Source organism: Mya arenaria, chromosome 17 (genome assembly GCF_026914265.1).
Source record: "Mya arenaria isolate MELC-2E11 chromosome 17, ASM2691426v1".
Lineage (NCBI taxonomy): Eukaryota > Metazoa > Mollusca > Bivalvia > Myida > Myidae > Mya > Mya arenaria.
In genome coordinates, this window is record NC_069138.1 from 17,180,410 (window position 1) to 17,208,163 (window position 27,754).

A 27,754-nucleotide genomic window follows, 5' to 3' on the forward strand; every position below is an offset into this window, starting at 1 on the left:
ACCCCACTGCCAATATTTCAAACCATTTATTTTTTTGGTTCTGAGGGAGGGGCGAATCTCAAAAGGTTGTGCCCCGAAGTCATGCCCCCTCTAAAGTCAATTTCTCGGGCCGTCCCTGATTACTTTTTCTACTTTACAATTCATTACAATTGATTGATGCATTACTGAAACACCCTTCTCCAAAAATGACAAACATGTTCTTATATAAAGTCTTATAAAAAAAGCCTACCTACCCTTCCTGCGTTGCAATGAAACTTAATTTACTTGGAATTTACTGGGTAAAACATCGAAAATCGTATCAAAAATAATTATCGACGTACATGTATTGAAGTTCCCCAGTGTACATTCGAAACTCGCTATGTCGAACTCTGTTACCTCGATGTTCCGTTTATGTCGAAGTGTTTTCGAATATTTTCGGTTTAGATAATAGTGCCTCTAATTGTTGTTTTTTCGGCCGGTTATATTCGAATGTTCGCTATTTCCAAGTATTTCTCGATGTCCCAAAGACTTTGACATAGCGAGTTTTTGCTTGCCCACATGTTTTTTTTTTTATTAAAATTAGATTGACGTTTGGTTGAGGCAATGTTTCTGTTTCGCGTGTTAGTTCGGTTTCATGCAAGGTTTTAACCACATGCTGCTTTTGTCAGAACTAGACGATGTTACCTGATTTCGAACTAAGAGAAACACACTTATATTATACTTCCCAGCTTTAGCCACTTATTCACTGCTTCAGTGTGTGTCTATACATGTTTTTGCGAAAAAAGAAACATATTCCTGGTTGCATGTAACGATTATTATTATTAACCTCCTGGAGGGCCGTTTCATCGTAACTTTAATATCTTAATGCACCTGTAATTTGTAACCACACCCCCGCTCCCGAAGTCCGGGGGTATAATCAGGGATAGCGGGGGAAAATGAGCCGTGTTTTTACCTGCCGGGGGGGGGGGGAAGGGGGCGCAGTGCCGAGTGAATGCGGTGGTTTTATTTTCGCGCCGAAACTGAATAGCGGGGAATGGGCCTTACTTAGATATCCCGGGGTGTGGGGGCATTTGGCGGGATTTTACCAGCAGTTTGTCTCAAAAGGGCGGTGATTTTGTCCAGGATTGGCTCGACCGCAAGTCAAGGTCCCCGCAATTGCGCGGAGGGGGGGATGGGGGGAGGTGTGGTTACAATTGACTATTGCATAAATGTGCATTTATAAACATCACGAATGGCAATACATCCACAGTGGCTTGATTATATTGATGATATACATGTTCAAGTATGTATAAAATATAATTTTGGCTAATTGAAATTATTTATTATGACTTTAATGAGCCTTTGTCATCAAGCCACTGTGATACATCGTGTGCGTAAGATCACTTCAATTTACGACTAAAAACGAATAAGATCTTTTAAATATTGAAACGTCCCTCTGCCTGATAACGGATGACCGATAGTTACGCCCGCAGGATCGCCCCTCTGCCTGATAACGGATGACCGATAGTTACGCCCGCAGGATCGCCCCTCTGCCTGATAACGGATGACCGATAGTTACGCCCGCAGGATCGATTTACCCTATATAATTATTATCTATTGACTACATATGTAGAGTAAAACATCGAGACAAACCCCTGTGTTTACGACAAAAAATATAACTTTGTATAAAAGCATGTATATTGCACCTATATATATTATACACACTAAATAGTTGAATGTGGAACATCGGTAGACATATTCCGACTTTGATTATTTTATCCCTTCTACTAGGCCAACATTCCAAATGTCGCTTTTTTATATCGTTTAAACATGATGTCGGTCACCTAGATTCTGTATGTAAACAGCTCCGCGCGTTAGCGATGATATGACATTGACCTTGACATATCGACCGATCTAGAACAGTAAATCCGCTGTGCTTAAAATAGCTTTTGTAGTGTGTTTATGTATTGCGTATTAGAGCTATAGTGCACAATTTCTCGTGTAGACGTGGAACTGTTGGTCAAGATGGCATCCGACTTGAGATTTAAAGAGAAAATAGCCATTGTCACTGGAGGGTGTCAAGGCATTGGCAAGGGATGCAGTGAAATCTTAGGTAAGTGCATATTGCTCAATAATACTTGCTTGCTACATGTACGTTTCGATGACGTGACTATGCATCTTACTGCAAACAGCTGCAAAGTGTACGTGTACATGTATCTGTATGCATCTATATGTATAGATGTTTTGCGGGGTAAATGAGCCAGCCAAATCGATGGCGGCTGCAGACGATTTATCTTTGATGTATGAAGTCGATTGACATGTTAAAGATTTTGCTGTTGTTTCGAAATAATAGTTAGATGACATGAAGTTATATATTAATGATTAAGAATGGGCGGAGTGAACGTCGATCCTTATGATATTACTTCAGGTCATCTAACTGACTTAAGAATACAACCTCACTAGCTGACACATTGCTTGACATTTTTAATGATTAAGGGTAGAACTTAAATGGTTGTCTGTCTCCAATATCATTAGCTGAACACAATAGGTTGTATTCCAACTTTATTTGGTGGTTTTGGGGGGAGCAAAAGCCACATTAATTGCAAGGCTAAAAACCTTGAAATGCTATAAATGTTCATTATTTTGCAAACAGTAGTCAGCAAACTGCAGAAAAAAAAACAAGGTAATTTGATCCCAGTTGTTCAGGAAGTTATATAAATATCACCATTTATTTTATTCTCTTTTTTCAGCTGAAAACGGCGGCACTGTTGTGGTTTTTGACATAAATGGTATGTTACCTTGATCAAATGTCTGAAAAGGTTATAAATGTAAACATGTATTATTAAAAATCGCTAACTTGTTTGGAGTCAGTCTTGGACGTATGATGACCATCTTGAAAATAGAGCCTACTTTCTTTCTTTACATTAATTTTTGGGTAACGATTGTTAGTACAATGTACATGTTTGCACTTACAAAATAAAAGCCATCAATTGTGAGTAACTACACACTAACAGTCTTAAACCTTTTAGTGGTCTACATAATATTTTGTAAACTACCTACTTAATAGGCCAGCCACATTTTATTTACCACTTCACCTGACAAAAATTAACAAAGGCTGACTGCTGATTTACTGAAGTAAATATATTGGAAAACTTGAGAAATACTGCGTTCTCACTGGACAAAATATTTTGTTGACCACTAATATTATTATGATCTGGTGCTGGATGTAATTAAACAATTTAATTCACCCATCTTTTTTGTATTTCGTCAAGATATCAGATCAAATTGTGTTTTTTCATCTTGAAACTTGATCAACCTCAGACAAGTAACCAGGCTGAGACAGGTTCTCACTCGCGTTATAGTGTCGCCTGCAGGCGGCATGTCAGGCACACAGCGATTATTTCATTGTCCGCGTCGTCGGCATCATACTTTCGTTTCCGAGAATATCAAACTTGGCATACTCATTGGACATCGGGTCAGTTGACGCTTCCTAGTGAGTTTGTAGTCAATAGGTCGAAGGTCAAGGTAAAGGTCATGGCGCTTTCTTTTCCGATCGATAACTTTTGAAATCTGCAAACTTGATATGGTATGCGCACTGGTCATGGTCTGTAGATGACCCTTTTTATCAAACAAACAAAACTGAGATCCACAGTATCCAATCGTGACCTGTCCGCGGGAGGATGAATTGGGTGCTGTCTTTTCCGATCAATAACTTTTTCAATCTTCCAACTTGGTATACACATTTGTCATGTTTGGTATCAAACAAACAAAAGAAGAGATCCTCAGTGTCCTATTGTCACCTGTCCACGGGAGGATGAATGTGCCAGTACGTCTCTGTATAATGAGGATTTTAACGGTCGATAAAGTAACCTTGAACCATTTCAAGTTAAAATTACCCTGTGTTTTTTTCGAGATTTTAACCCTTGTATAGTCTTCACACTCTATGATCACGATTTGCAGCCAGGTGTTCTTGAAAGATCTCAGAAACTTGAAAAGCAGTGAGGAAAAACGACAAAACCGGATTTTTTGGATACAGTAGGTTAACCTCGGTTTTATCTAATAACAAGTGAAGCAACACGATTATTTTTATTGAAGAGACGTATTAAACTTCCTGATATCGCTCATCCCGGCCATTAAATTTTTATTTCAGTATTAAAGCTGCACTCTCACACATTTGCCGTTGTGACAATTTTTTAGTCTTGCAATGAGCCAATTTTTGCGTATACATGTATATGTGAAAACCAGTGATATAAGACTGCTGACTAAAGCTCAGATCGCAGTTTTTCATATTTCCGCTCGAAAATAAATGTTTAATGGCTAAAAGCGTTACCAACGCTTAAAAAAATGCATAAAACGTCATTTTTTAAACATAAATATGAAAACAGCAGTCTAATATCACTGGTTATCTTGCATTTTCGCTAAAATGGCTCGTTCCATGACATGTGCTTTTTTAAAAATTGTCAAAACGGTAATTCTGTGAGAGTGCAGCTTTAAGTACACTGAAATACATGAAATAAAATACAAGTCACTTCAGTACAGTGGTTTAAGATCACTGACTGGAGTCGATTGTGTATAAAATAGTGACATTTGAACCATCAAACTGCCGATCTAGTAAACACGTGGTATTTTCTAACATCGATATACATGAAAAACACATAACAAAAACAAATCATCCATAAACAAAATGTCAATGCTTTATATTTCAGTTTAGAAGTCGATTATATAAGCTGCTATATATACAGATTAACAGTCAAGTATATGCTCGTTTAGGCTGTGTATGTGCCTATGAATAAAAGGAGACATTAGAATAGTGTCTCCTGGTCTTTTTTTCTCGCTCTGCCATTCAGAAAGTCAAATGAGGTTTTTGTACGGGACGGGTTTATCCTTATATTGGTTATGTCAGCAGGTGCGTGTGGACGTACTTTACATCGGGGGATAGAAAAAAGTGAAATTTATTTAATTTAAAAGGCTGAGAACTGGACATAATGTGTGCAAGTGTTTGTGGATCGTGCATAATATGGAATAATGCATAAATCGAAAAATAAGAAAAGAAAGGAAAGAAATAGTAGTGATAATGATAAATCGTGTAATAAAGTAAGAAAACAAAGAGGCCCGTCCGGGGGTTCGACCAGTGAAACTCAAGTAAGTGACATTCTGAACGTTACGAATTCTGTGCTCTATGGTGATGTTGATAATTTAGACTCTAGTGTATTCGGGACTTTATTCGAGAGCGCCGACATTGATAATACTAAGGCCTGTGCAGCCATGGCGGACACTAACTCAGAACCTACAAACCTAGACTTAATGAACTTGTTAAAGAACATGAGTGGTAGATTAGAAACCGTGGAGAAAAAGTTGGGCGGTATAGAGACCATAGAAAAGAGAATGGTGTCCTTAGAGAAAGACATTAACAAGTTGTGGGGGGCGCTCGATGCCCGAGTGAAAAAGGTGGACGAGCGAGTTATCCGACTAGAGGACAAGGTAGACGGTGCCGACATACACACGGCGGAGCTGGCGGAGAGGACGCGGGTGCTGGAGAAAGAGCGAGATGCCCTACGAGACGACGTCTCGTACCTACAATCGCAGTCCATGCGAAATAATCTGGTCTTCTTTGGGGTACCCGAGGACAACACTAACGGAAGCGAGCCGGCGGAAGCGACGGAACGCAAGCTACGTCTGCATCTCCAGGATGCCTTCAAGATCGCCAAGGAGACGGCCGAGAGTATCCGATTCGAGAGGGTGCACCGCTCACCAGGCTCACCGATAACAGGAAAAATAAGAAACATCATCGCAAAATTCACCTACTTTAAAGATAGAGAAATGATACGGAAGTCATGGAAACAGCTTGATGGGACAACGTTCCGTGTATTCGAGCAGTTCCCACCGGATGTGATCCAGAAGAGGCGGAAGTTGGTGCCACAGTTGAAGGAGGCGAGGCGGCAGAACAAGAAGGCGTATCTGGCCTACGACACCCTCTACATCGATGGGACCGCTGTTCGAGCCTAGGGTCACGACGGCGGTGAGATATCCATTCTGTCGTGGAACTTACATGGTTTTTCCGATTCCAAAAAGAACGATTCCGATTTTATCAACTTGATTACTGAAAATGACATTTGCTTATTATATGAAACTTGGGCCAATTCATCTAGTAATATTAATTTAAATGGTTATATTTCCTACAACTTTTATAGAAAATTCCAAAACAGGAAAGCCCGTAGAAGCAGTGGTGGTATTGCTATTTACTTTAAGGATCATCTAAAAAACGGTATTCAAATTGTTAAAAATCATTACGATAGTCTTATCTGGTTAAAACTAGACCATGATTTTTTTCATACTGAGGAAGATATTTATATATGTGCGTCTTATATATGGGGAGATGGTTCACCTGTCTATAACACATTAAATGTAGATCTTTTTGAACTATTAGAAAACGACATTTCATTTTATTCTGAATTTGGTAAGATATTCGTATCTGGCGATCTAAACAGCAGGGTCGGTCATAAGTGTGATTTTATTGTCCATGACAATATTAATACTGTGTATGACGATACCGACTATGTTCCCGACCATACCTCTGTCAGGGCCTCAGTAGACGCTGTACATAATAGTCACGGGATTAAACTTCTTGATATGTGTAAGTCTACAAATTTGCGCATTTTAAATGGTCGAATAGGTAACAGTCGTAAACACACATTTTATGCTCATAACGGATCATCCGTAATCGACTACTTACTGACTCGTGAATGTAACTTTTCATTGTTATCCAACTTTACGGTTGGCGATTTCAATCAGTGGAGCGATCACGCACCGCTGCATTTTGTATTGTATTGTAACAATTTCACGCCTCAGTATGAAACATACACCGATGTTAAATATAAATGGAACAGTTCGCTACGCGAACAATTTCGCTCAGGTATAATAACAAAACTACCTGTTTTCAATGACATTGTTGAGAATATAGACTGTTTAAATAGAGTATCAATAAATGACACATTAGATAGATTTACCGCTACAATCCGTTGTGTCGCGGATCCGTTGTTTTCAAAGCAATGCAATTACAGTAATAAACCGTGTTTTGAAACGGAAAGTTGCATTAAAAGTGCTGATTGGTTTGATAATGATTGTGTTAATGCAAGGAATTTGTACCAAGAATCTTTATGTAATTTTAATACAAATAAGACTGAGGTAAATAGGTCTGCACTGTGTTCACGAAAGAAATATTACAAAGATTTAATTCGTAAAAAGAAAAGTTGTGCCTTTCGAATCAAAATGAAAGAAATTGAAAACTTAAGAAGAAGTAAGCCTAAAGAATTTTGGAAATTCTTTAAATCAAAAAATAAATTAAATAATTGTAATATTTCTCTGGAAGATTTCAAGATTTTTTTTGAAAATCTTAGTAACAATACGTCTGATTGTAATAATGCTGAGGCTGAACATTTTTGTTCGAATCACGACTTTGACGAAAGTAACTTAACATTTCCAGAGTTAGATGAACCTATTTCAGTCAACGAAGTAAATTGCGCAATTAAACATTTGAAACGTAATAAATCGACTGGTAGCGATTGTATTTTAAATGAGTATTTTATTGAATGTGTTGATATATTATCTAGCCACTGTTGTGACATATTTAATAGCATTTTATCATCGGGTTTCTATCCGGAAAAGTGGACAGAAGGTGTAATTATTCCTTTACATAAAAAAGGATCTATTGATGACGTTAACAATTATAGAGGAATTACACTTGTAAGCTGTTTTTCAAAAGTATTTACAACAATTTTAAACAAACGCATCGAATCATTTTGCGAAGCTAATGCCACTATTTCGGATGCGCAATTCGGATTTCGAAAAGGTTGCTCAACTGTTGATGCTATTTATATTCTTATTTCTATTGTGCAAAAGTATATTAATGAAAATAAACGACTATATGTAATTTATGTTGATTTGCTTAAATGCTTTGATAGTATTTATCGCAATGCATTATGGCTAAAATTATATAATACTGGTATAAAAGGTAAACTACTTAGAGTAGTTAAAGATATGTACGAAAATGTTAAGTCAGGTGTTAAATCATGTGCATCTTACTCTGACTATTTTAGTTACGCTGTAGGCCTGCGTCAAGGGGAGGTTATGTCCCCGATACTTTTTTCTTTGTTCGTGGAGGACCTAGAACTATTCATGCAAGATAACAATAATTCTGGTTTAAATATTGATGATATTGTATTGATTATGTTGCTATTTGCAGATGATATGGCCATTTTAGGCAAGTCTCCACAGGAAGTCCAATCCCATTTAGATAACCTCTATTTGTATTGCAATGCATGGGGTCTAAAAGTAAATACATCTAAGACTAAGATAATGGTTTTTCGTAAACGCGGTGGACTACGTCAAGATGAGAATTGGTTATATAATGGTCATACTATCGAAGTAGTTGATAACTTTAACTATTTAGGAACTGTAATAAATTATACTGGAAGTTATACATTTAACCAAGAGCATTTGGTTGGGAAAGCCCTTAAAGCTATGAATATATTATTATATAAATGCAAAGAATATGATCTAAGTCCTAAACTGTTTTGTCAATTATTTGATGCTTTTGTTGGTTCGATATTGAATTATGCATGTGAAATATGGGGTTATACTAAGTCAAAAGAAATAGAACGTATACATTTAAAATTCTGTAAGCGATTGATGCAAGTTAAAATAAACACATGTAATGCTACAGTATATGGAGAACTCGGGAGATATCCCTTATATATCAATAGGTATGTCAGAATTATAAAATACTTTTTCAAACTTAATCGTAGTACTAATATTATTATCCAATATGTTTACACCCAGGCTATTAATGATTGTAATAAAGGGTGTGTAAACTGGGTCTCTAATGTTAAAAAATTGTTAAACGATTATGGATTTGCATATGTATTTGATAACCCAAGTGCTATATGTGTTAACACATTCATATGCGAATTTAAGTGTAGAGTGATAGATACTTTTAAACAAGAGTGGTACGGAAATATTAGTAAGAGTACTGTTTTAGACATGTATAGACTATTTAAAACCTCTTTCGAGTATGAAAAATATCTAGATTTAGCGCCTAAAAATTTACGTTTATACTTTGTCAAGCTTAGAGTTTCTGTACATCCGTTGAGAATACAAACCGGAAGATATGCACGCAACAATATATCTCGCAATGAACGTTATTGCCTATGTTGTAATGACTTAGATATTGAAGATGAATTTCATTTCATTTGTGTTTGTAGGTGCTATTCGCAAATACGTAAACTTTTTATAAAACCACTGTATTATGTAAATCCATCTGTTTTTAAGTTTCATAAATTACTGACTTCGTATGACAAGACTGAAATTATGAATGTCTGTAAATATATGAAACAAGCATTTGTTATACGCAACTCAATAATTAATAACATGACATAAGTACACTACTAAAGATAATTGTCCTCACTGCCAATGTTATCAAGTAATACATACTATAAGGTTAGTTACTTAGAAATCAATTCTTGACTTTTGCTTGACAACATGCCTTAAATTTGTTAAAAAATCCTCTTAGTTTGTTTAGAGAAATGACATGAACTTATGTATAACTATATGTATTAAGACGATGTACAATTGTATAAGTCTAATAAAATATCTGTTCTGTTCTGTTCTGTTCTTATAAGGATAAGGCAATGAATGGTTTATTATGGTTAAAGCGCCGAGTCTTTGTACGGATAAATGTCTATTGAATAAATTAATGTCGGGAATCTAATCAACTGAATTCTAAAGATTAGAATTGTAGAATCAAATTTTAACATACATTTTACTTCTCACTCAGAGAAACAAATAGGCACGGTTTGGCGGTAGTTCACCATTATGCATGTACGAGGTTTCAATCAACTACTAGAAATTAATTTCCTTAAACCCCTGTAACAACATTCCGCGTTCCCACGGCGTTCAAGAAATATCTTGAACGCCGATCTGTGCGCAGTGGAATCGCAAGCATTGCCGCGACAACGCAGTGGCATTGCCAGTGAACACGGTGGGATCGGATAGAACGAGCGACGGCGCGCACTTTGAGCATGCCAAAAAAACAACAACGCCGCTCGGCGTTCTGATAAGAGCGCAGTGGGATCGCCGTGAGGTCGCCGTAGCAGCGCAGTAAGATTTCCTACAACGCAAGAGGATCGCCGCGGGCGCGCTCAGTTATCGCAGCGTCAGTGTGAACGCAATGGTTATCGGTGGCGTTGCCAGGCGATCGTTCGGCGTTCTCTGAGATGACACTGCGTCCCTATCGTGCTTATACGGCGCGTCTACGGCGCTTCTACGGCGCGTTTACGGCACTTATAATGGGTTTTATTTTTCTTACTGCGTTCTAACAACGATTTTAAGGAGCCGCTACGGCGATCATTGCGCTTCCAATGCGCTTCTACCACGCCAATCGGCGTTTGCACGACAGTAAACCAACCCAATAATGTGTAAAGTATATATACATGTATATGCAAATAAACATTCATTTCAATATGACTGATGTGCAACAGCAGGTCCAGCAGATCAAGGATGATGCAGACGCTTTGGATCTCATTCTGAGACGACGGCGGAGAAAGGCCCCAAGGCGTAGGAGGCTTTGGGTTCGACCATGGCTGGACGAAAGCAGACGGTTGCAGCAAGGTCACAAATTGTTCGAGAGCAAATGGAAGAATGGAGAACTGGTGGAGATATCGTTTATGTAGGCAGTGCAACATAACACGCCGACATCGCAGTTTGAGCGCCGTGACAAGTCGATGCATGCAGTGGAAGTGCCGTGAGAGCGCCATGAGAGCGCAAACAATCGCCAACTAGAACTCAGGAACGCAGTAGAATGCCATGGAACTCAGTAGAAACGCCATGGTCGCCATGAGAACGCCGTGACATCGCCATCTTCGTGAAAAATATCTTTTTTTTTCAAGCGATTTCAGTGCGCTCTGGGAAATTTAACAACGTCGTGCAATCGCAGTGGCAACACAACTAGGTGTGACAGGGGCTTTACACATTTTGTTTTCGATGGAAAATGTATGAGGAGTTCCGATTGTAGTATTAACTTTTAACGATGACGGCCTATTACTGCCATTTGGTGGTGGCAACTGGTATATTAAGGTGTTCTTTTGTACGATAAGACCAAATAGAAGTTGAGGAAAATGAGTTTTTTGAGACTTGATTTTTACATGTGTGTTTTATATTATTATTTTCAGACAAACTGGGTGAGGATATAAATGAAACGAGCTTCAAAGGTCCGGGTGAAATTGTCTTCATACATTGTGATGTTACCGATGAGATACTGGTCAAGGTACGTGCTGGGTTAATGATACGCGACGAGATACTGGTCAAGGTACGTGCTGGGTTAATGATACGCGACGAGATACTTGTCAAGGAAAGTGCTGGGTTAATGGTACGCGACGAGATACTAGTCAAGGTACGTGCTGGGTTAATGGTACGCGGCGAGATACTGGTCAAGGTAAGTGCTGGGTTAATGATACGCGACGAGATACTAGTCAAGGTAAGTGCTGGGTTCATGATACGCGACGAGATACTGGTCAAGGTAAGTGCTGGGTTCATGATACGCGACGAGATACTGGTCAAGGTAAGTGCTGGGTTAATGATACGCGACGAGATACTGGTCAAGGTAAGTGCTGGGTTAATGATACGCGACGTGATACTGGTCAAGGTACGTGCTGGGTTCACGATACGTGACGAGGTACTGGTCAAGGTAAGTGCTGGGTTCACGATACGTGACGAGATACTGGTCAAGGTGCGTGCTGAGTTAATGATACGCGGCGAGATACTGGTCAAGGTACGTGCAGGCTTAATGATACGCGACGAAATACTGGTCAAGGTACGTGCTGGATTAATGATACGCGACGAGATACTTGTCAAGGTGCGTGCTGGGTTAATGGTACGCGGCGAGATACTGGTCAAGGTACGTGCTGGGTTAATGATACGCGACGAGATACTTGTCAAGGAAAGTGCTGGGTTAATGGTACGCGGCGAGATACTGGTCAAGGTAAGTGCTGGGTTAATGATACGCGACGAGATACTTGTCAAGGAAAGTGCTGGGTTAATGATACGCGGCGAGATACTGGTCAAGGTAAGTGCTGGGTTAATGATACGCGACGAGATACTAGTCAAGGTAAGTGCTGGGTTCATGATACGCGACGAGATACTGGTCAAGGTAAGTGCTGGGTTCATGATACGCGACGAGATACTGTTCAAGGTAAGTGCTGGGTTAATGATACGCGACGAGATACTGGTCAAGGTAAGTGCTGAGTTAATGATACGCGACGTGATACTGGTCAAGGTACGTGCTGGGTTCACGATACGTGACGAGATACTGGTCAAGGTACGTGCTGGGTTCACGATTCGTGACGAGATACTGGTCAAGGTGCGTGCTGAGTTAATGATACGCGGCGAGATACTGGTCAAGGTACGTGCAGGGTTAATGATACGCGACGAAATACTGGTCAAGGTACGTGCTAGGTTAATGATACGCGGCGAGATCACAAGGACAAGCCCCGTAGCCATACGTTAACGATGACCCTGTACGATGACCCTGCACGATGGCCATGTACATGTACGATGACCCTGTACGATGACTCTGTACGATGACCATGCACGATGACCCTGTACGATGCCTCTTTGCGATGACTCTGTACGATGGCCATGTTCGATGACCATGTACGGTGACTCTGAACGATGACCCTGTACGATGACTGTGTACGATGACTATGTACGATGGCTCTGTACGATGATCATGCACGATGACCCTGTACGATGTCTCTGTACGATGACCATGTGCGATGACTCTGTACGATAACCATGTACGCGGCGAGATCACAAGGACAAGCCCCGTAGCCATACGTTAACGATGACCATGTACGATGACCCTGCACGATGACCATGTACATGTACGATGACTCTGTACTATGATCATGCACGATGACCATGTACGATGATTATGCACGATGACCTTGTACGATGACTCTGTACGATGACCCTGTACGATGACTCTGTACGATGACCATGTACGATGACTGTACGATAACCATGTACGATGACTCTGTACGATAACAATGTACGATGACCCTTTACGATGACTCTGTACGATAACCATGTACGATGACTTTACGATGACCATGTAGGATGACCCTGTACGATGACTCTGTAGGATGACCCTGTAGAATGACCTTGTACGATGACCTTGTAAGATGACTCTGTACGGTGACCTTGTACGATGACCTTGTTAGATGACTCTGTACGATGACCATGTACGATGACCTTGTAAGATGACTCTGTACGATGACCATGTACGATGACCTTGTAAGATGACTCTGTACGATGACCTTGTAAGATGACTCTGTACGATGACTCTGTACGATGACCTTGTAAGATGACCATGTACGATGACCCTTTTCAGTGGCCCATAGCTAAAGACACAACGGACACTCCGCAAAGCCACATAACAAAACACATATATTATATATATTTCATTGCTATCTTTTCAAGGTAAGGTTTGTCGCTTTGGAACGGTCAGTCAAACAGGAGTTCACTCTATAAACAGGTATATTGACGACCAGATAAAACAATGTAAAAAAATAATTCGTTAAAAATCTTTAAGTAGGAGTCACCTTAAAGTGCTTAATTAAGGCTCATTTCCTCTTCATTTCCCATTTCAGTCATGTATAGACAAAGTAATGAAGAAGTATGGCCAAATAGACTGCATCGTTAACAATGTTGGAGAAAGTAAGTTTGGACACACTTTTAAACTAAGTAAAACAATGAAAACTACAAGGAAAAGACTCGTCACCAACAAAGTAACGGGGACCCCGTTGAGAGGTACAAGATTAAGGCATCATGTATAGTAACCTATAAAAGCATACATCGTCTTACTCCACTTCAAAAAATCAACAACCATCAAAATACCTTTATTAACATGTGCATTGGTTTACCTCCATGAAATCCTGGCTCATTCCACCATCTGCATTCTCATTTATCAGAGGTTTGATAATGATAAATCTAACGCATAGTATCATCACTCTGGTAACTGTTTTGGTAGCCCTCTTTCAATAACCTCTCATTCCGTTTTGTGGATTATTAACAGTTAGCAGAAACTCGAAAGTTCGTATTATGTTTGTGGTTTTGTGGTGAACAAAATCGCTCTTAGAATTCCTGAGGCCCCCCATGATTTCCCAAAAACTGTCCACCACCCCCCTTTCTTTATGAATCAACCCCCTGTTGTCCCCCAAACTGTTCTCCCCTTCTTGGTGAAACAACCCCCTGTTGTCCCCCAAACTGTTCTCCCCTTCTTGGTGAAACCACCCCCTGTTGTCCCCCAAACTGTTCTCCCCTTCTTGATTAAACCACCCCCTGTTGTCCCCCAAACTGTTCTCCCCTTCTTGGTGGAACCACCCCCTGTTGTCCCCAAAACTGTTCTCCCCTTCTTGGTGGAACCACCCCCTGTTATCCCCAAAACTGTTCTCCCATTCTTAGTAAAAACAAACCCCTGTTGTCCCCAAAACTGTTCTCCCATTCTTGGTGAACCCCCCCCCCCTGTTGTTCCCAAAACTGTTCTCTCCTTCTTGGTAAAAACCACCCCCTCTTGTCCCCAAAACTGTTCTCCCCTTCTTGATTAAACCACCACCTGTTGTCCCAAATACTGTTCTCCCTTTCTTGATGGAACCACTACCTGTTGTCCCAAATACTGTTCTCCCTTTCTTGATGGAACCACCACCTGTTGTTCCAAATCTGTTCTCCCTTTCTTGATGGAACCACCACCTGTTGTCCCAAATCTGTTCTCCCTTTCTTGATGGAACCACCACCTGTTGTCCCAAATCTGTTTTCCCTTTCTTGATGGAACCACCACCTGTTGTACCCATAACTGTTCTCCCTTTCTTGATGAAACCACCCCCTGTTGTCCACAAATCTGTTCTCCCTTTCTTGATGAAACCACCCCCTGTTGTCCACAAATCTGTTCTCCCTTTCTTGATGAAACCACCCCCTGTTGTCCACAAATCTGTTCTCCCTTTCTTGATGAAACCACCCCCTGTTGTCCGCAAATCTGTTCTCCCTTTCTTGATGGAAACACCCCCTGTTGTCCACAAATCTGTTCTCCCTTTCTTGATGAAACCACCCCCTGTTGTCCACAAATCTGTTCTCCCTTTCTTGATGAAACCACCCCCTGTTGTCCACAAATCTGTTCTCCCTTTCTTGATGAAACCACCCCCTGTTGTCCACAAATCTGTTCTCCCTTTCTTGATGAAACCACCCCCTGTTGTCCGCAAATCTGTTCTCCCTTTCTTGATGAAACCACCCCCTGTTGTCCACAAATCTGTTCTCCATTTCTTGATGAAACCACCCCCTGTTGTCCGCAAATCTGTTCTCCCTTTCTTGATGGAAACACCCCCTGTTGTCCCAAATACTGTTCTCCCTTTCTTGATGAAACCACCCCCTGTTGTCCACAAATCTGTTCTCCCTTTCTTGATGAAACCACCCCCTGTTGTCCACAAATCTGTTCTCCATTTCTTGATGAAACCACCCCCTGTTGTCCCCAAACTGTTCTCCCTTTCTTGATGAAACCACCCCCTGTTGTCCACAAATCTGTTCTCCCTTTCTTGATGAAACCACCCCCTATTGTCCACAAATCTGTTCTCCCTTTCTTGATGAAACCACCCCCTGTTGTCCACAAATCTGTTCTCCCTTTCTTGATGAAACCACCCCCTGTTGTCCCCAAACTGTTCTCCCTTTCTTGATGAAACCACCCCCTGTTGTCCACAAATCTGTTCTCCCTTTCTTGATGGAACCACCCCCTGTTGTCCACAAATCTGTTCTCCCTTTCTTGATGAAACCACCCCCTGTTGTCCACAAATACTGTTCTCCCTTTCTTGATGAAACCACCCCCTGTTGTCCCCAAACTGTTCTCCCTTTCTTGATGAAACCACCCCCTGTTGTCCACAAATCTGTTCTCCATTTCTTGATGAAACCACCCCCTGTTGTCCACAAATCTGTTCTCCATTTCTTGATGAAACCACCCCCTGTTGTCCACAAATCTGTTCTCCATTTCTTGATGAAACCACCCCCTGTTGTCCACAAATCTGTTCTCCATTTCTTGATGAAACCACCCCCTGTTGTCCCCAAACTGTTCTCCATTTCTTGACGAAACCACCCCCTGTTGTCCGCAAATCTGTTCTCCATTTCTTGATGAAACCACCCCCTGTTGTCCGCAAATCTGTTCTCCCTTTCTTGATGAAACCACCCCCTGTTGTCCCCAAATCTGTTCTCCCTTTCTTGATGAAACCACCCCCTATTGTCCACAAATCTGTTCTCCCTTTCTTGATGAAACCACCCCCTGTTGTCCACAAATCTGTTCTCCCTTTCTTGATGAAACCACCCCCTGTTGTCCACAAATCTGTTCTCCCTTTCTTGATGGAACCACCCCCTGTTGTCCCCAAATCTGTTCTCCCTTTCTTGATGAAACCACCCCCTGTTGTCCACAAATCTGTTCTCCATTTCATGATGAAACCACCCCCTGTTGTCCACAAATCTGTTCTCCCTTTCTTGATGGAACCACCCCCTGTTGTCCACAAATCTGTTCTCCCTTTCTTGATGAAACCACCCCCTGTTGTCCCCAAAACTGTTCTCCATTTCTTGATGAAACCACCCCCTGTTGTCCCCAAATCTGTTCTCCATTTCTTGATGAAACCACCCCCTGTTGTCCACAAATCTGTTCTCCCTTTCTTGATGAAACCACCCCCTGTTGTCCACAAATCTGTTCTCCCTTTCTTGATGAAACCACCCCCTGTTGTCCACAAATCTGTTCTCCCTTTCTTGATGAAACCACCCCCTGTTGTCCACAAATCTGTTCTCCCTTTCTTGATGAAACCACCCCCTGTTGTCCACAAATCTGTTCTCCCTTTCTTGATGGAACCACCACCTGTTGTCCCAAATCTGTTCTCCCTTTCTTGATGGAACCACCACCTGTTGTCCCAAAACTGTTCTCCATTTCTTGATGAAACCACCCCCTGTTGTCCACAAATCTGTTCTTCATTTCTTGATGAAACCACCCCCTGTTGTCCACAAATCTGTTCTCCCTTTCTTGATGAAACCACCCCCTGTTGTCCACAAATCTGTTCTCCCTTTCTTGATGAAACCACCCCCTGTTGTCCACAAATCTGTTCTCCCTTTCTTGATGAAACCACCCCCTGTTGTCCACAAATCTGTTCTCCCTTTCTTGATGGAACCACCCCCTGTTGTCCCCAAATCTGTTCTCCATTTCTTGATGAAACCACCCCCTGTTGTCCCCAAATCTGTTCTCCATTTCTTGATGAAACCACCCCCTGTTGTCCACAAATCTGTTCTCCCTTTCTTGATGAAACCACCCCCTGTTGTCCACAAATCTGTTCTCCCTTTCTTGATGAAACCACCCCCTGTTGTCCACAAATCTGTTCTCCCTTTCTTGATGAAACCACCCCCTGTTGTCCACAAATCTGTTCTCCCTTTCTTGATGAAACCACCCCCTGTTGTCCACAAATCTGTTCTCCCTTTCTTGATGAAACCACCCCCTGTTGTCCACAAATCTGTTCTCCCTTTCTTGATGAAACCACCCCCTGTTGTCCCCTCAAAACTGTTCTCCCTTTCTTGATGAAACCACCCCCTGTTGTCCCCAAATCTGTTCTCCATTTCTTGATGAAACCACCCCCTGTTGTCCCCAAACTGTTCTCCCTTTCTTGATGACCCCCCCCCCCCCTGTTGTCCCCAGAACGTTCTACTCCTAAGCATAATTAGAAAAGTCGTTTTACCTTGCTTGCAATTATTATAAGTATTTAAGATATATTTATATTGATGTATACTATTTCTTTTCAACATCTTTGTGCACCCTGTAATTCCCCACGTGTGTCTAATCGTGCGTGCGTGCGTGCGTGTGTACATTCAGTGTAGAAGATCAGTGGATGTTGACCGTGTCAGAAACATGTCTTTTCTTTATTATCTTTCCTTTGTTCACAATGTTCCCTTCATCCTTTTGCATCATAGCATTTATTTATACACTTTGTCCGGTTAGCGCACTCGCCTTCCACCAAGGCTTTTCTCCGGGTTTTCCGGTTTCCCACACAATACAAAACCACACTCTCGCGCATCATCGTGCCAACGAGAGAGACTTAGTATAAGTATTAGTATTATTTTCTTCACTAGCGTTGTAAAATGAATACAGTTTAATCTAATTTAAACATTCAGTGTTACTTGCATTGTTCTCAGACTATCAAATGTATTTTCAGCTGCAGGCATGTCCACGATTGAGGGCATTTCTGTTCAAGAGTTCCGTAATCTCCTGGAGATCAACCTTGTTAGCCACTTCACTATGTACAAGGTGACTGTTTTCTTTTCTTTAATGTCGGTTGTAATGCCTTCAAAAGTGGTAAGTAATCTCCTTTAATGCTTGCAGCCATTTGGCCAGATTGGGTATATTCCTAGGCAATTGAGGTTGATAAAGATGATGATGATGTAGGTGATGGTGCTTGTGGGGAAAGTGTTGGTGTCGGTGGTGGTGATGGTGCTGTTGCTGATGAAGATGCTGCTGCGGCTGCTGCCGATGATGATGTTGATGACAACGACGACGACGATGATGATGATGATGATGATGATGATGATGATAATGACGACGACGATGATGATGATGATGATGATGATGATGATGATGATGATGATTGTTCTTTCTTGTATTTCAGTACGGCTTACCCCACTTAAGAAAGACAAAAGGCAGTGTGGTCAATATTGGCAGTTTTAGTGGAACCCATGGTCAAGGCGCATGTCCAATATATTGTGCAACGAAGGTGAGAGTTTTGTAATAGCTACCGACTAAGAAAATGTTAGAAATAACTTCCAATTCGGCAAGTGAGTAACAAATTATTAAGATGCAGGATTTCAACACAAGCGTTCATATGGCAGTTTAAATAAACAATGTAAATCCATATTTCGTAATGAATACAGTGCAATAGAACAAGTATTGTTTTTCATGTGTTTAAACAATAAGACGTAAAAAGTCCTATGCATAATGGCGCCTAGACAACAGCAACCACACGTCCACTTTTCAGGGGGCGATTCCAGCCTTAGCGAGGGCGATAGCAATAGACGAAGCCAAGCATGGTGTCAGGGTCAACACGTACGTTGAACATTCATAATTGATATTTAATGACCTGCAAACTCCTGAATCACTAGCGAATTCAGGGGGGCGCACCCGGCGCCCCCCCCCCCCCCCTCCCTTAAATCGTCCAGGTTTACTTTGTATTTCAATAATGGAGAAGAAAAGTAATAAAAACGCCCAAAATCCACCATTTCGGACTAGAAATTGTTAAAATTGTCTTGGGGGAGGACCCCCAAACCTCCCTGCCAACACTTTAAACCAAATCAATTTTGTTTCTGACGAAGGGGCGCAAGTAAAAAGGGTACGTCCCTAAGGTACGCTCCCTCTAACGAATCCAGTATACCACCCTGCTAATGTGTTAATGCTCGAAATAGGGCAAAATGTTTTTGAAGTATACGATTCAATTTTAGTGTCTTAAACGCGAAATTACGATTTCAAAATTGATACATACGAATTTAAATGTTGATAAGATGTAAGGCTACACGAGTAAATGTATGAGTCCTACTACTTAATTTCTTGTATTCAATTATATAAAATATGTAGGATGTTTCTAGTACTCCTACCCTCATAGCAAAATACTTAAATAAAATTATAGGCAAAAGACATCTTTAAAAAATCAAAAAGCCCATGGACGATTAATATATAGCGAACTTATCTAACCGAATATGCCATGATTAATAAACACGCTCTTGTAAAAAAGTATTAACATTATTTGTCAGAAAACGCCATTCGTCAATCAAAATTGCATGTGTACACTGAATTGCATTCGCAATTCCTGGGACATTTTCCATCGAAAACAACTTCGGACCATAGTATGTATTAATAGTCGTGTTGTTAACGTGTATTTTTTTATTACTAAATTTAAATTGATTGCCAGTGAAGTGTATAATTGCATAAATAATTAAGGTTTCTAAGCGTAAAGTCATAAAGTTCCTCTGCTATACAGTTTACTACGCGATCAACTAGCAGCGTAGTTAACTGTAAAGATTTCTGACATTGTAATCCGTCCAAATACATCCGAGGTTGTTTTCGATAGAAAATGACCGAGGAGTTCCGAATGCACTGAATTGGAAACAAGCTTATCTTTAAGAACATTCCCTTAACCAATTAAAGCGCATATGTGCGATGAAAATGGGGTTGAGAGTGGTCTAGTGGTATAGGTGCCCGCCTCGCACCAAAGAGATTGTGGGAAGATCAATACAGGAGTACCATATGATGGCCTCTCAAAAAGTAGTACTGGTTTCTGCCCAGGAAACGGACTCTAAAGTGGTTCACATCAGCTTTCACCTCTCTTCATAATCGACTTAAAATAAAAAAAGTATAAACCAAAACTTAAACCGTTTATCTTTCAGAATATGCCCTGGACCAATCCAAACGCCAATGACCGATGCATTACTAGCCAGTTCAGAAGACTCGGGGCTGGAGGATCATGTCAAATCATGGACGGTAACTTGTTCTACAGGCATATTTGAATTGTTTAAACCCCGAGTAAATTTACATTTTACTGACCGTTCCAAGGCGGTACCTAACACTCCTTGATAAACAAACCTAGTTTTTTATATAGTATATATGCACTGTTGTCCATGTTACTTGTTTGTGATTTTTTTGTTTTTGTGTCTTTGGCATTTACCCTGTGCCATTAAACGGGGTTTATGTTTAAACTTTTGGCTACTGAGCATGTTTCTGTAGTTTTTCACATAATTGTTTACTAAATCATATTTATGCCCCCCTTCGAAGAAGAGGGGTATATTGCTTTGCACAGGCATGTCGGTAAGTCGGTCGGTCGGTCCGTCGGTAGACCAAAGCTTGTCCAAGTGATAATTCAACAATTCCTGGACGTATGGTCATCAAACTTCACATGAAGGTTGGGCCTGATCAGTAGATGACCCCTATTGATTTTCGGGCTCATCGGATCAAAGGTCAAGGTCACAGTGACCTTTAATGGTAAAATAATTTTAAAGCTTGTCCGAGTGATAACTAAACAATGCCTAGACCTACGGTCATCAAACTTGATATGGAAGTTGGGCCTGACCAGTAGATGGTCCCTATTGTTTTTGGGGGTCATCGGGCCAAAGGTCAAGGTCACAGTGACCTTGAATGTTAAAAGGTTGTCCGAGTGATAACTCGACAATGCCTGCACCCATGGCCCTCATTCTTGACTTGGAGGTTGGGCCTGACCAGTAGCTGACCCCCTTTTTTTGGGGGGGGGGGGGGCTCATCGGGTCAAAGATCAAGGTCACAGTGACCTTGAATGGTAAAAGGTTGTCCATGTGATAACTCGACCATGCCTGCACCCATGGCCCTCAAACTTGACTTGGAGGTTGGGCCTGACCAGTAGACGACCCCTTTTGTTTTGGGGGTCATTGGGCCAAAGGTCAAGGTCACAGTGACCTTGAATGGTAAAAGGTTGTCCGAGTGATAATTATGCCCCCCTTCGAAGAAGAGGGGTATATTGCTTTGCACAGGCATGTCGGTCGGTCGGTCGGTCGGTCGGTCCGTCGGTAGACCAAAGCTTGTCCGAGTGATAACTCAACAATTCCTGGACGTATGGTCATCACACTTCACATGAAGGTTGGGTCTGACCAGTAGATGACCCCTATTGATTTTGGGGGTCATCGGGTCAAAGGTCAAGGTCACAGTGACCTTTAATGGTAAAATAATTTTAAAGCTTGTCCGAGTGATAACTCAACAATGCCTGCACCCATGGCCCTCAAACTTGACATGGAGGTTGGGCCTGACCAGTAGATGACCCCTATTGTTTTTGGGGGTCATCAAGCCAAAGGTCAAGGTCACAGTGACCTTGAATGGTAAAAGGTTGTCCGAGTGATAACGTGACAATGCCTGCACCCATGGCCCTCAAACTTGACTTGGAGGTTGGGCCTGAACAGTAGATGACCCCAATTGTTTTTGGGGGGTCATTGGGCCAAAGGTCAAGGTCACAGTGACCTTGAATGGTAAAAGGTTGTCAAATTGATAACTCAACAATGCCTGCACCCATGGCCCTCAAACTTGACTTGGAGAATTGGCCTGACCAGGAGATGACCCCTATGGTTTTTGGGGGTCATCTGGCCAAAGGTCAAGGTCACAGTGACCTGGAATGGTAAAAGGTTGTCCGAGTGATAACTCGACAATGCCTGCACCCATGGCCCTCATTCTTGACTTGGAGGTTGGGCCTGACCAGTAGCTGACCCCCTTTTTTTTTGGGGGGGGGGGGGCTCATCGGGTCAAAGATCAAGGTCACAGTGACCTTGAATGGTAAAAGGTTGTCCATGTGATAACTCGACCATGCCTGCACCCATGGCCCTCAAACTTGACTTGGAGGTTGGGCCTGACCAGTAGACGACCCCTTTTGTTTTGGGGGTCATTGGGCCAAAGGTCAAGGTCACAGTGACCTTGAATGGTAAAAGGTTGTCCGAGTGATAATTATGCCCCCCTTCGAAGAAGAGGGGTATATTGCTTTGCACAGGCATGTCGGTCGGTCGGTCGGTCGGTCGGTCGGTCCGTCGGTAGACCAAAGCTTGTCCGAGTGATAACTCAACAATTCCTGGACGTATGGTCATCACACTTCACATGAAGGTTGGGTCTGACCAGTAGATGACCCCTATTGATTTTGGGGGTCATCGGGTCAAAGGTCAAGGTCACAGTGACCTTTAATGGTAAAATAATTTTAAAGCTTGTCCGAGTGATAACTCAACAATGCCTGCACCCATGGCCCTCAAACTTGACATGGAGGTTGGGCCTGACCAGTAGATGACCCCTATTGTTTTTGGGGGTCATCAGGCCAAAGGTCAAGGTCACAGTGACCTTGAATGGTAAAAGGTTGTCCGAGTGATAACGTGACAATGCCTGCACCCATGGCCCTCAAACTTGACTTGGAGGTTGGGCCTGAACAGTAGATGACCCCAATTGTTTTTGGGGGGTCATTGGGCCAAAGGTCAAGGTCACAGTGACCTTGAATGGTAAAAGGTTGTCAAATTGATAACTCAACAATGCCTGCACCCATGGCCCTCAAACTTGACTTGGAGAATTGGCCTGACCAGGAGATGACCCCTGTGGTTTTTGGGGGTCATCTGGCCAAAGGTCAAGGTCACAGTGACCTCGAATGGTAAAAGGTTGTCCGAGTGATAACTCGACAATGCCTGCACCCATGGCCCTCAAACTTGACTTTGAGGTTGGGCCTGGCCAGAAGATGGTCCCTATTGATTTAAGGGGTCATTGGGCCAAAGGTCAAGGTCACAGTGACCTGGAATGGTAAAAGGTTATCCGAGTGATAACTTGACAATGGCTGCACCCATGGCCCTCAAACTTGATTTGGAGGTTGAGCCAGCCCAGAAGATTGTCCGTATTAATTTTAGGGGTCATTGGGCCAAAGGTCAAGGTCACAGTGACATTGAATGATAAAAGGTTGTCCAAGTGATAACTCAACAATGCCTGCACCCACGGCCCTCAAACTTGACATGGAGGTTGGGCCTGACCAGTAGATGACCCCTATTGATTTTAGGGGTCAAAGGTCAAGGTCACAGTGACCTTGAAAGCAAACTCGACAATACTTGGACCTATGGTCATCAAACTTGACATTAAGGTTGGGCCTGCCCAGTAGATGACCCCTTTCCACTTTGGGGGTCATCAGGCCAAGGTCAATGTCACAGTAACCTTTAACGCAAAAAAGTTAACAAATCTTTCCCCCACTGATATCTCAACAATGCCTGAACCTATGATCATTAAACTTGACATGGATGTTAAGCCTGACCAGTAGATCACCCTTATTGATTTTAGGATTCATAGAGCCAAAGATCAAGGTCACAGTGATCTTGAATGGTAAAAGGTTGTCCGAGTGATAACTCAACAATGCCTGAACCCATGGCCTTCAAACTTGACTTGGAGTTGCATCTGACTTGTAGATAACCCCTTATGATTTAAGGGGTCATTGGGTCAAAGGTCAAGGTCACAGTGAACTTGAACGAAAAAAACTTGTCTTGTGATAACTTGACAATGCCTGCACCCATGGCCCTCAAACTTGACATTTAGGTTTCTGGTGACCAGCTGATGACTCTGGATTTTGAGTTCATAGAGTCAAAGGTCATGACGGTCATAACACACTTTATCCTCACACTTTAATGGTCATAATCTTAAAACAGCAACAAATCAGCTGTCATTTCGGTCCATGCATATTTCATTCAATTGTCCATATAATCCTGACAACATGGCGCTCAGGAGGGGCATAATGTTTGACAAACATCTCTTGTTCGACCATGCCTGCACCCATGGCCCTCAAACTTGACTTGGAGGTTGGGCCTGACCAGTAGATAACCCCGAATGAATTTAGGGGTCATTGGGCCAAATGTCAAGGTCACAGTGACCTTGAATGGTAAAAGTTTGTCCGTGTGATTACTTGACAATGCCTGCACCTATGACCCTCAAACTTGACTTGGAGGTTGGGCCTGACCAGTAGATGACCCCTATTGTTTTTGGGGGTCATCGGGCCAGAGGTCAAGGTCACAGTGACCTTGAATGGTAAAAGGTTGTCCGAGTGATAACTCGACAATGCCTGCACCATTGGCCATCAAACTTGACATTTAGATTTTTGGTGACCAGCTGATGACTCCTATGGATTTTTGAGGTCATAGAGTCAAAGGTCATGGTCATAACACACTCTATCCTCAAACTTTGAATGGTTATAATCTTAAAACTGCCTCAACGGCATCCAATGTCAGCGACAAATCAGCTGTCATTTCGGTCCATGCATATTTCATTCAATTGTCCATATAATCCTGACAACATGGCGCTCGGGGGGGGGGGGGCATAATGTTTGACAAACATCTCTTGTTTACAACTAATATACGTGGGGGGGGGGCGTGCATAACCGTCAAACCCCCTCAAAACCTTTATTTCATTGAGAAATTAAAATGACACGTTTATAATCATTGATGCAGTTCAACCCTTCATTCAAGAATACTTCTTTACATCTTATTAAGTGGACATACTTGTGAAAAAAAAGTGTTTTAATTGGTAATGCGCAGTTTTTCATAATTACGTTTGAAAATTGATGTTTTATGTCGAAAAGGTTTTCTGATAGCGTTAGTAACGCTTTTAGCCATAAAACTTCAATTTTCGAACGTTAATGTTAAAAACTTCGATCTGATTTTATGGCACCAGTATTATTTCACTGGTTTCCAGACATCTACGTAAAGATTGGTTCATTCTAAGGCAAAAAATAAAAAAAAAGTTGTTAAAATGGTCAATCTGTGAGAGTGCAGCTTTAAGGTATCAATTTCAGGTTAAAATTATGTTTTTTTAGGGTTAATTTCCTGCCAACTAGGTCGGGGGCACGGGCCCTTGTGCCTCCCGCTAGACCGCCACTGATACATAACCCGATGTTTATTAAACAGTATAGTTGATGTGCTATGATCCCTCATTAATGTACACCAGTTGCCACGTGTTTCTCTTATTCTTTTGGTCCTAGTGTTATTCTACACATTACAGTGTAATGCCAAATCGGAACCCCTCTGCCATTTTCCATCGAAAACAACATCCTATGCCGATGCATTTATTAGAAGTAGTTCGAAAAATAAATATTTATAATAATATTAATTATGTATTGTTATGTTTTAACGTGTTATTTGTATTACTATGTTCAAATTGATTCCAAGTGAAGTTTATTATTGCATAAATAATTATTATTCCTAAGGGGAAAGTCCTTAATTTTAACTGCTTAATTGAAATTACTACGCGATCTACTTAAAGCGTAGTAGAGTGTAAAGAATTCTGACATTATTGGCCATATACATTTGAGGTTGTTATCGATGGAATTTGGATAAGGAGTCCTGATCAAACTCCACATAGGGGTTACTTCCCCTTTTCGAATATAGCAGATCACGTGATAATAATCAAAATCACATGACGTCATTTAAAACTATACTGTAATAAAACAAAAACAGACTTTGAAAACAACGTTGGATACAAAAGTGAATAATTTTTTATATTCATATTTTTCAATACAAATTATATAGCTAAAACCGAGCTGTTTTCGTACGTGATGGCTGAGATGTTCTCTGCTCGTAAAGGGAGATCACTGCGTGAGCGATTGGGCTTGTCCCTGTTTTTCCACAAACTCCACGCAGTGTTACCTCCCTCATAGAGCAGTAAACACCGTCATCATGCAAAACACGTGATAATAGATTCTCACGGTAAAGATTGTAAAATAGCTTTAATTTAAAAAAGAGACGTGTTTTTTTTGCATTTTATCCTAATTGCACCTTGAATAATTGAAATTTAATAAAAACTATCCAAAAGAGAGAGAAGAAAAACATTTAAAAAAAGTTTACATAGCCGAAACAAATGCTATACTCGCTAAATGGTGGCAGATATCTATTCTGCTTGCCTGAGGTGATCACTGCGTAGGAGATGATCGTTTCCATTGTATTTTTCTTGGTCAACAAAACATTAAAAAAAAATATTTCTTATTTGCAGTTAATGAATCGCATTGGTGATCCTCGGGAAATTGGAAAGGCGTGTCTCTTTCTGGCGGCAGACGCAACATTCACCACGGGAACTGAGTTGATGTGCACTGGTGGAGGTGAAATTGGATACGGAGTTAAACCTTAAGACTTTATTGATATATAAACGATGGTCTGAATACTGTCCGAAGTGATGAATATAACTAAAAGTATTCGTGCTGAATGCATTTATGCACACGTATTATTCCTTATTATTATTTTTTTCATCTCTGCTCTGTCCGTGTCATATTACCTTTTCAGAATGTTTATCTACGCGCATTTTCGTACAGTGTGGCATTTTTGCAATTCCATATAACAGCTATTTATTATGACATCAAACCCGTTCGTTATGAATCAACATAGCGAACATCCATAAACAGTTGGCACATTTGTGCACTATTTTTCGTACTGAAATAGCTGCACTATGTAAAAGATTATTAAAATCATTAATACTTTACGGAGTCTAAATATTGCACAGCTTGACCATTTCGACGCTCGACACGGACTTATGAAACGTTTTCCGTGTGTACATGTTTTAAAACACGTACGTTTAATATAAATATGACAATCTTCTTTTGAATGCTTTATTACATCATTCTAGAGTAAGCTTATCGTCTTGGTTTATTATTAGATATTGAGCTATATACTTTTTAATTCAATGTTCTTGAAACCAAAATCTTCCATTATTAACGAAGTTTTAGAGCTGTAACGTCAAGGTCATGTTTCTAAATGGATTTAACATCCTGGGTAACATTTATGGGTTTTTTTTTTGTAATCTGGGCGTTTTAACTGTTGTAAAATTGTTATTTTGAAACTTACTGACACTCCAGTTAAATGTGGTGATTCTATTAATAGGGAATTTATTTTGTCCCAGGAAGGGGCGGTTATTATGCAATTGTTATTCGTTGAAAGCTATCATATTTTATTCATGTTTACTGTCTGAGATCCTTTCATTGCTACGCATTATATCAATGTTAATCACATTTTTTGCTCAAATCCCTTAATAAATAATACAATGTTGTTTAAAGTATGCTTGCATTGATAATAAAGTACAATACTTGTACAGTGTGTGTTGATGGTTGATGGAGGTGTGGGGTTTCGAGGTCCTCGTTTGACTGTCTCGTTTACCTGGAAAGAA

The 27,754-nt window shown here is 41.0% G+C and overlaps 2 protein-coding genes across 3 annotated transcripts; both read left to right on the top strand.

The window, feature by feature from the left end:
* The first annotated feature begins 1,892 nt into the window (after positions 1-1,892).
* LOC128223150 (17-beta-hydroxysteroid dehydrogenase 14-like) lies at positions 1,893-27,679 on the top strand. Of its 2 annotated transcripts, none has more exons than XM_052932432.1 (9): positions 1,893-2,071; positions 2,709-2,747; positions 11,184-11,278; positions 13,662-13,821; positions 18,255-18,346; positions 18,705-18,809; positions 19,071-19,138; positions 20,473-20,566; positions 26,591-27,679. In XM_052932432.1, exons 1-9 carry the CDS (start codon positions 1,984-1,986, stop codon positions 26,723-26,725), a joined length of 876 nt encoding a protein of 291 aa, XP_052788392.1. In that variant the 5' UTR covers positions 1,893-1,983; the 3' UTR covers positions 26,726-27,679. The 2 variants fall into 2 exon arrangements, with proteins under 2 accessions (XP_052788392.1, XP_052788393.1); XM_052932433.1 differs by having other exon boundaries at positions 1,897-2,071; positions 13,662-13,728.
* Positions 3,978-7,892, top strand: LOC128223149 (uncharacterized). The gene is made up of 2 exons (XM_052932431.1): positions 3,978-3,993; positions 4,665-7,892. The coding sequence occupies exon 2, from the start codon at positions 4,984-4,986 to the stop codon at positions 5,962-5,964; it is 981 nt and encodes a 326-aa protein (XP_052788391.1). The 5' UTR covers positions 3,978-3,993; positions 4,665-4,983; the 3' UTR covers positions 5,965-7,892.
* Positions 27,680-27,754: the final 75 nt, after the last annotated feature.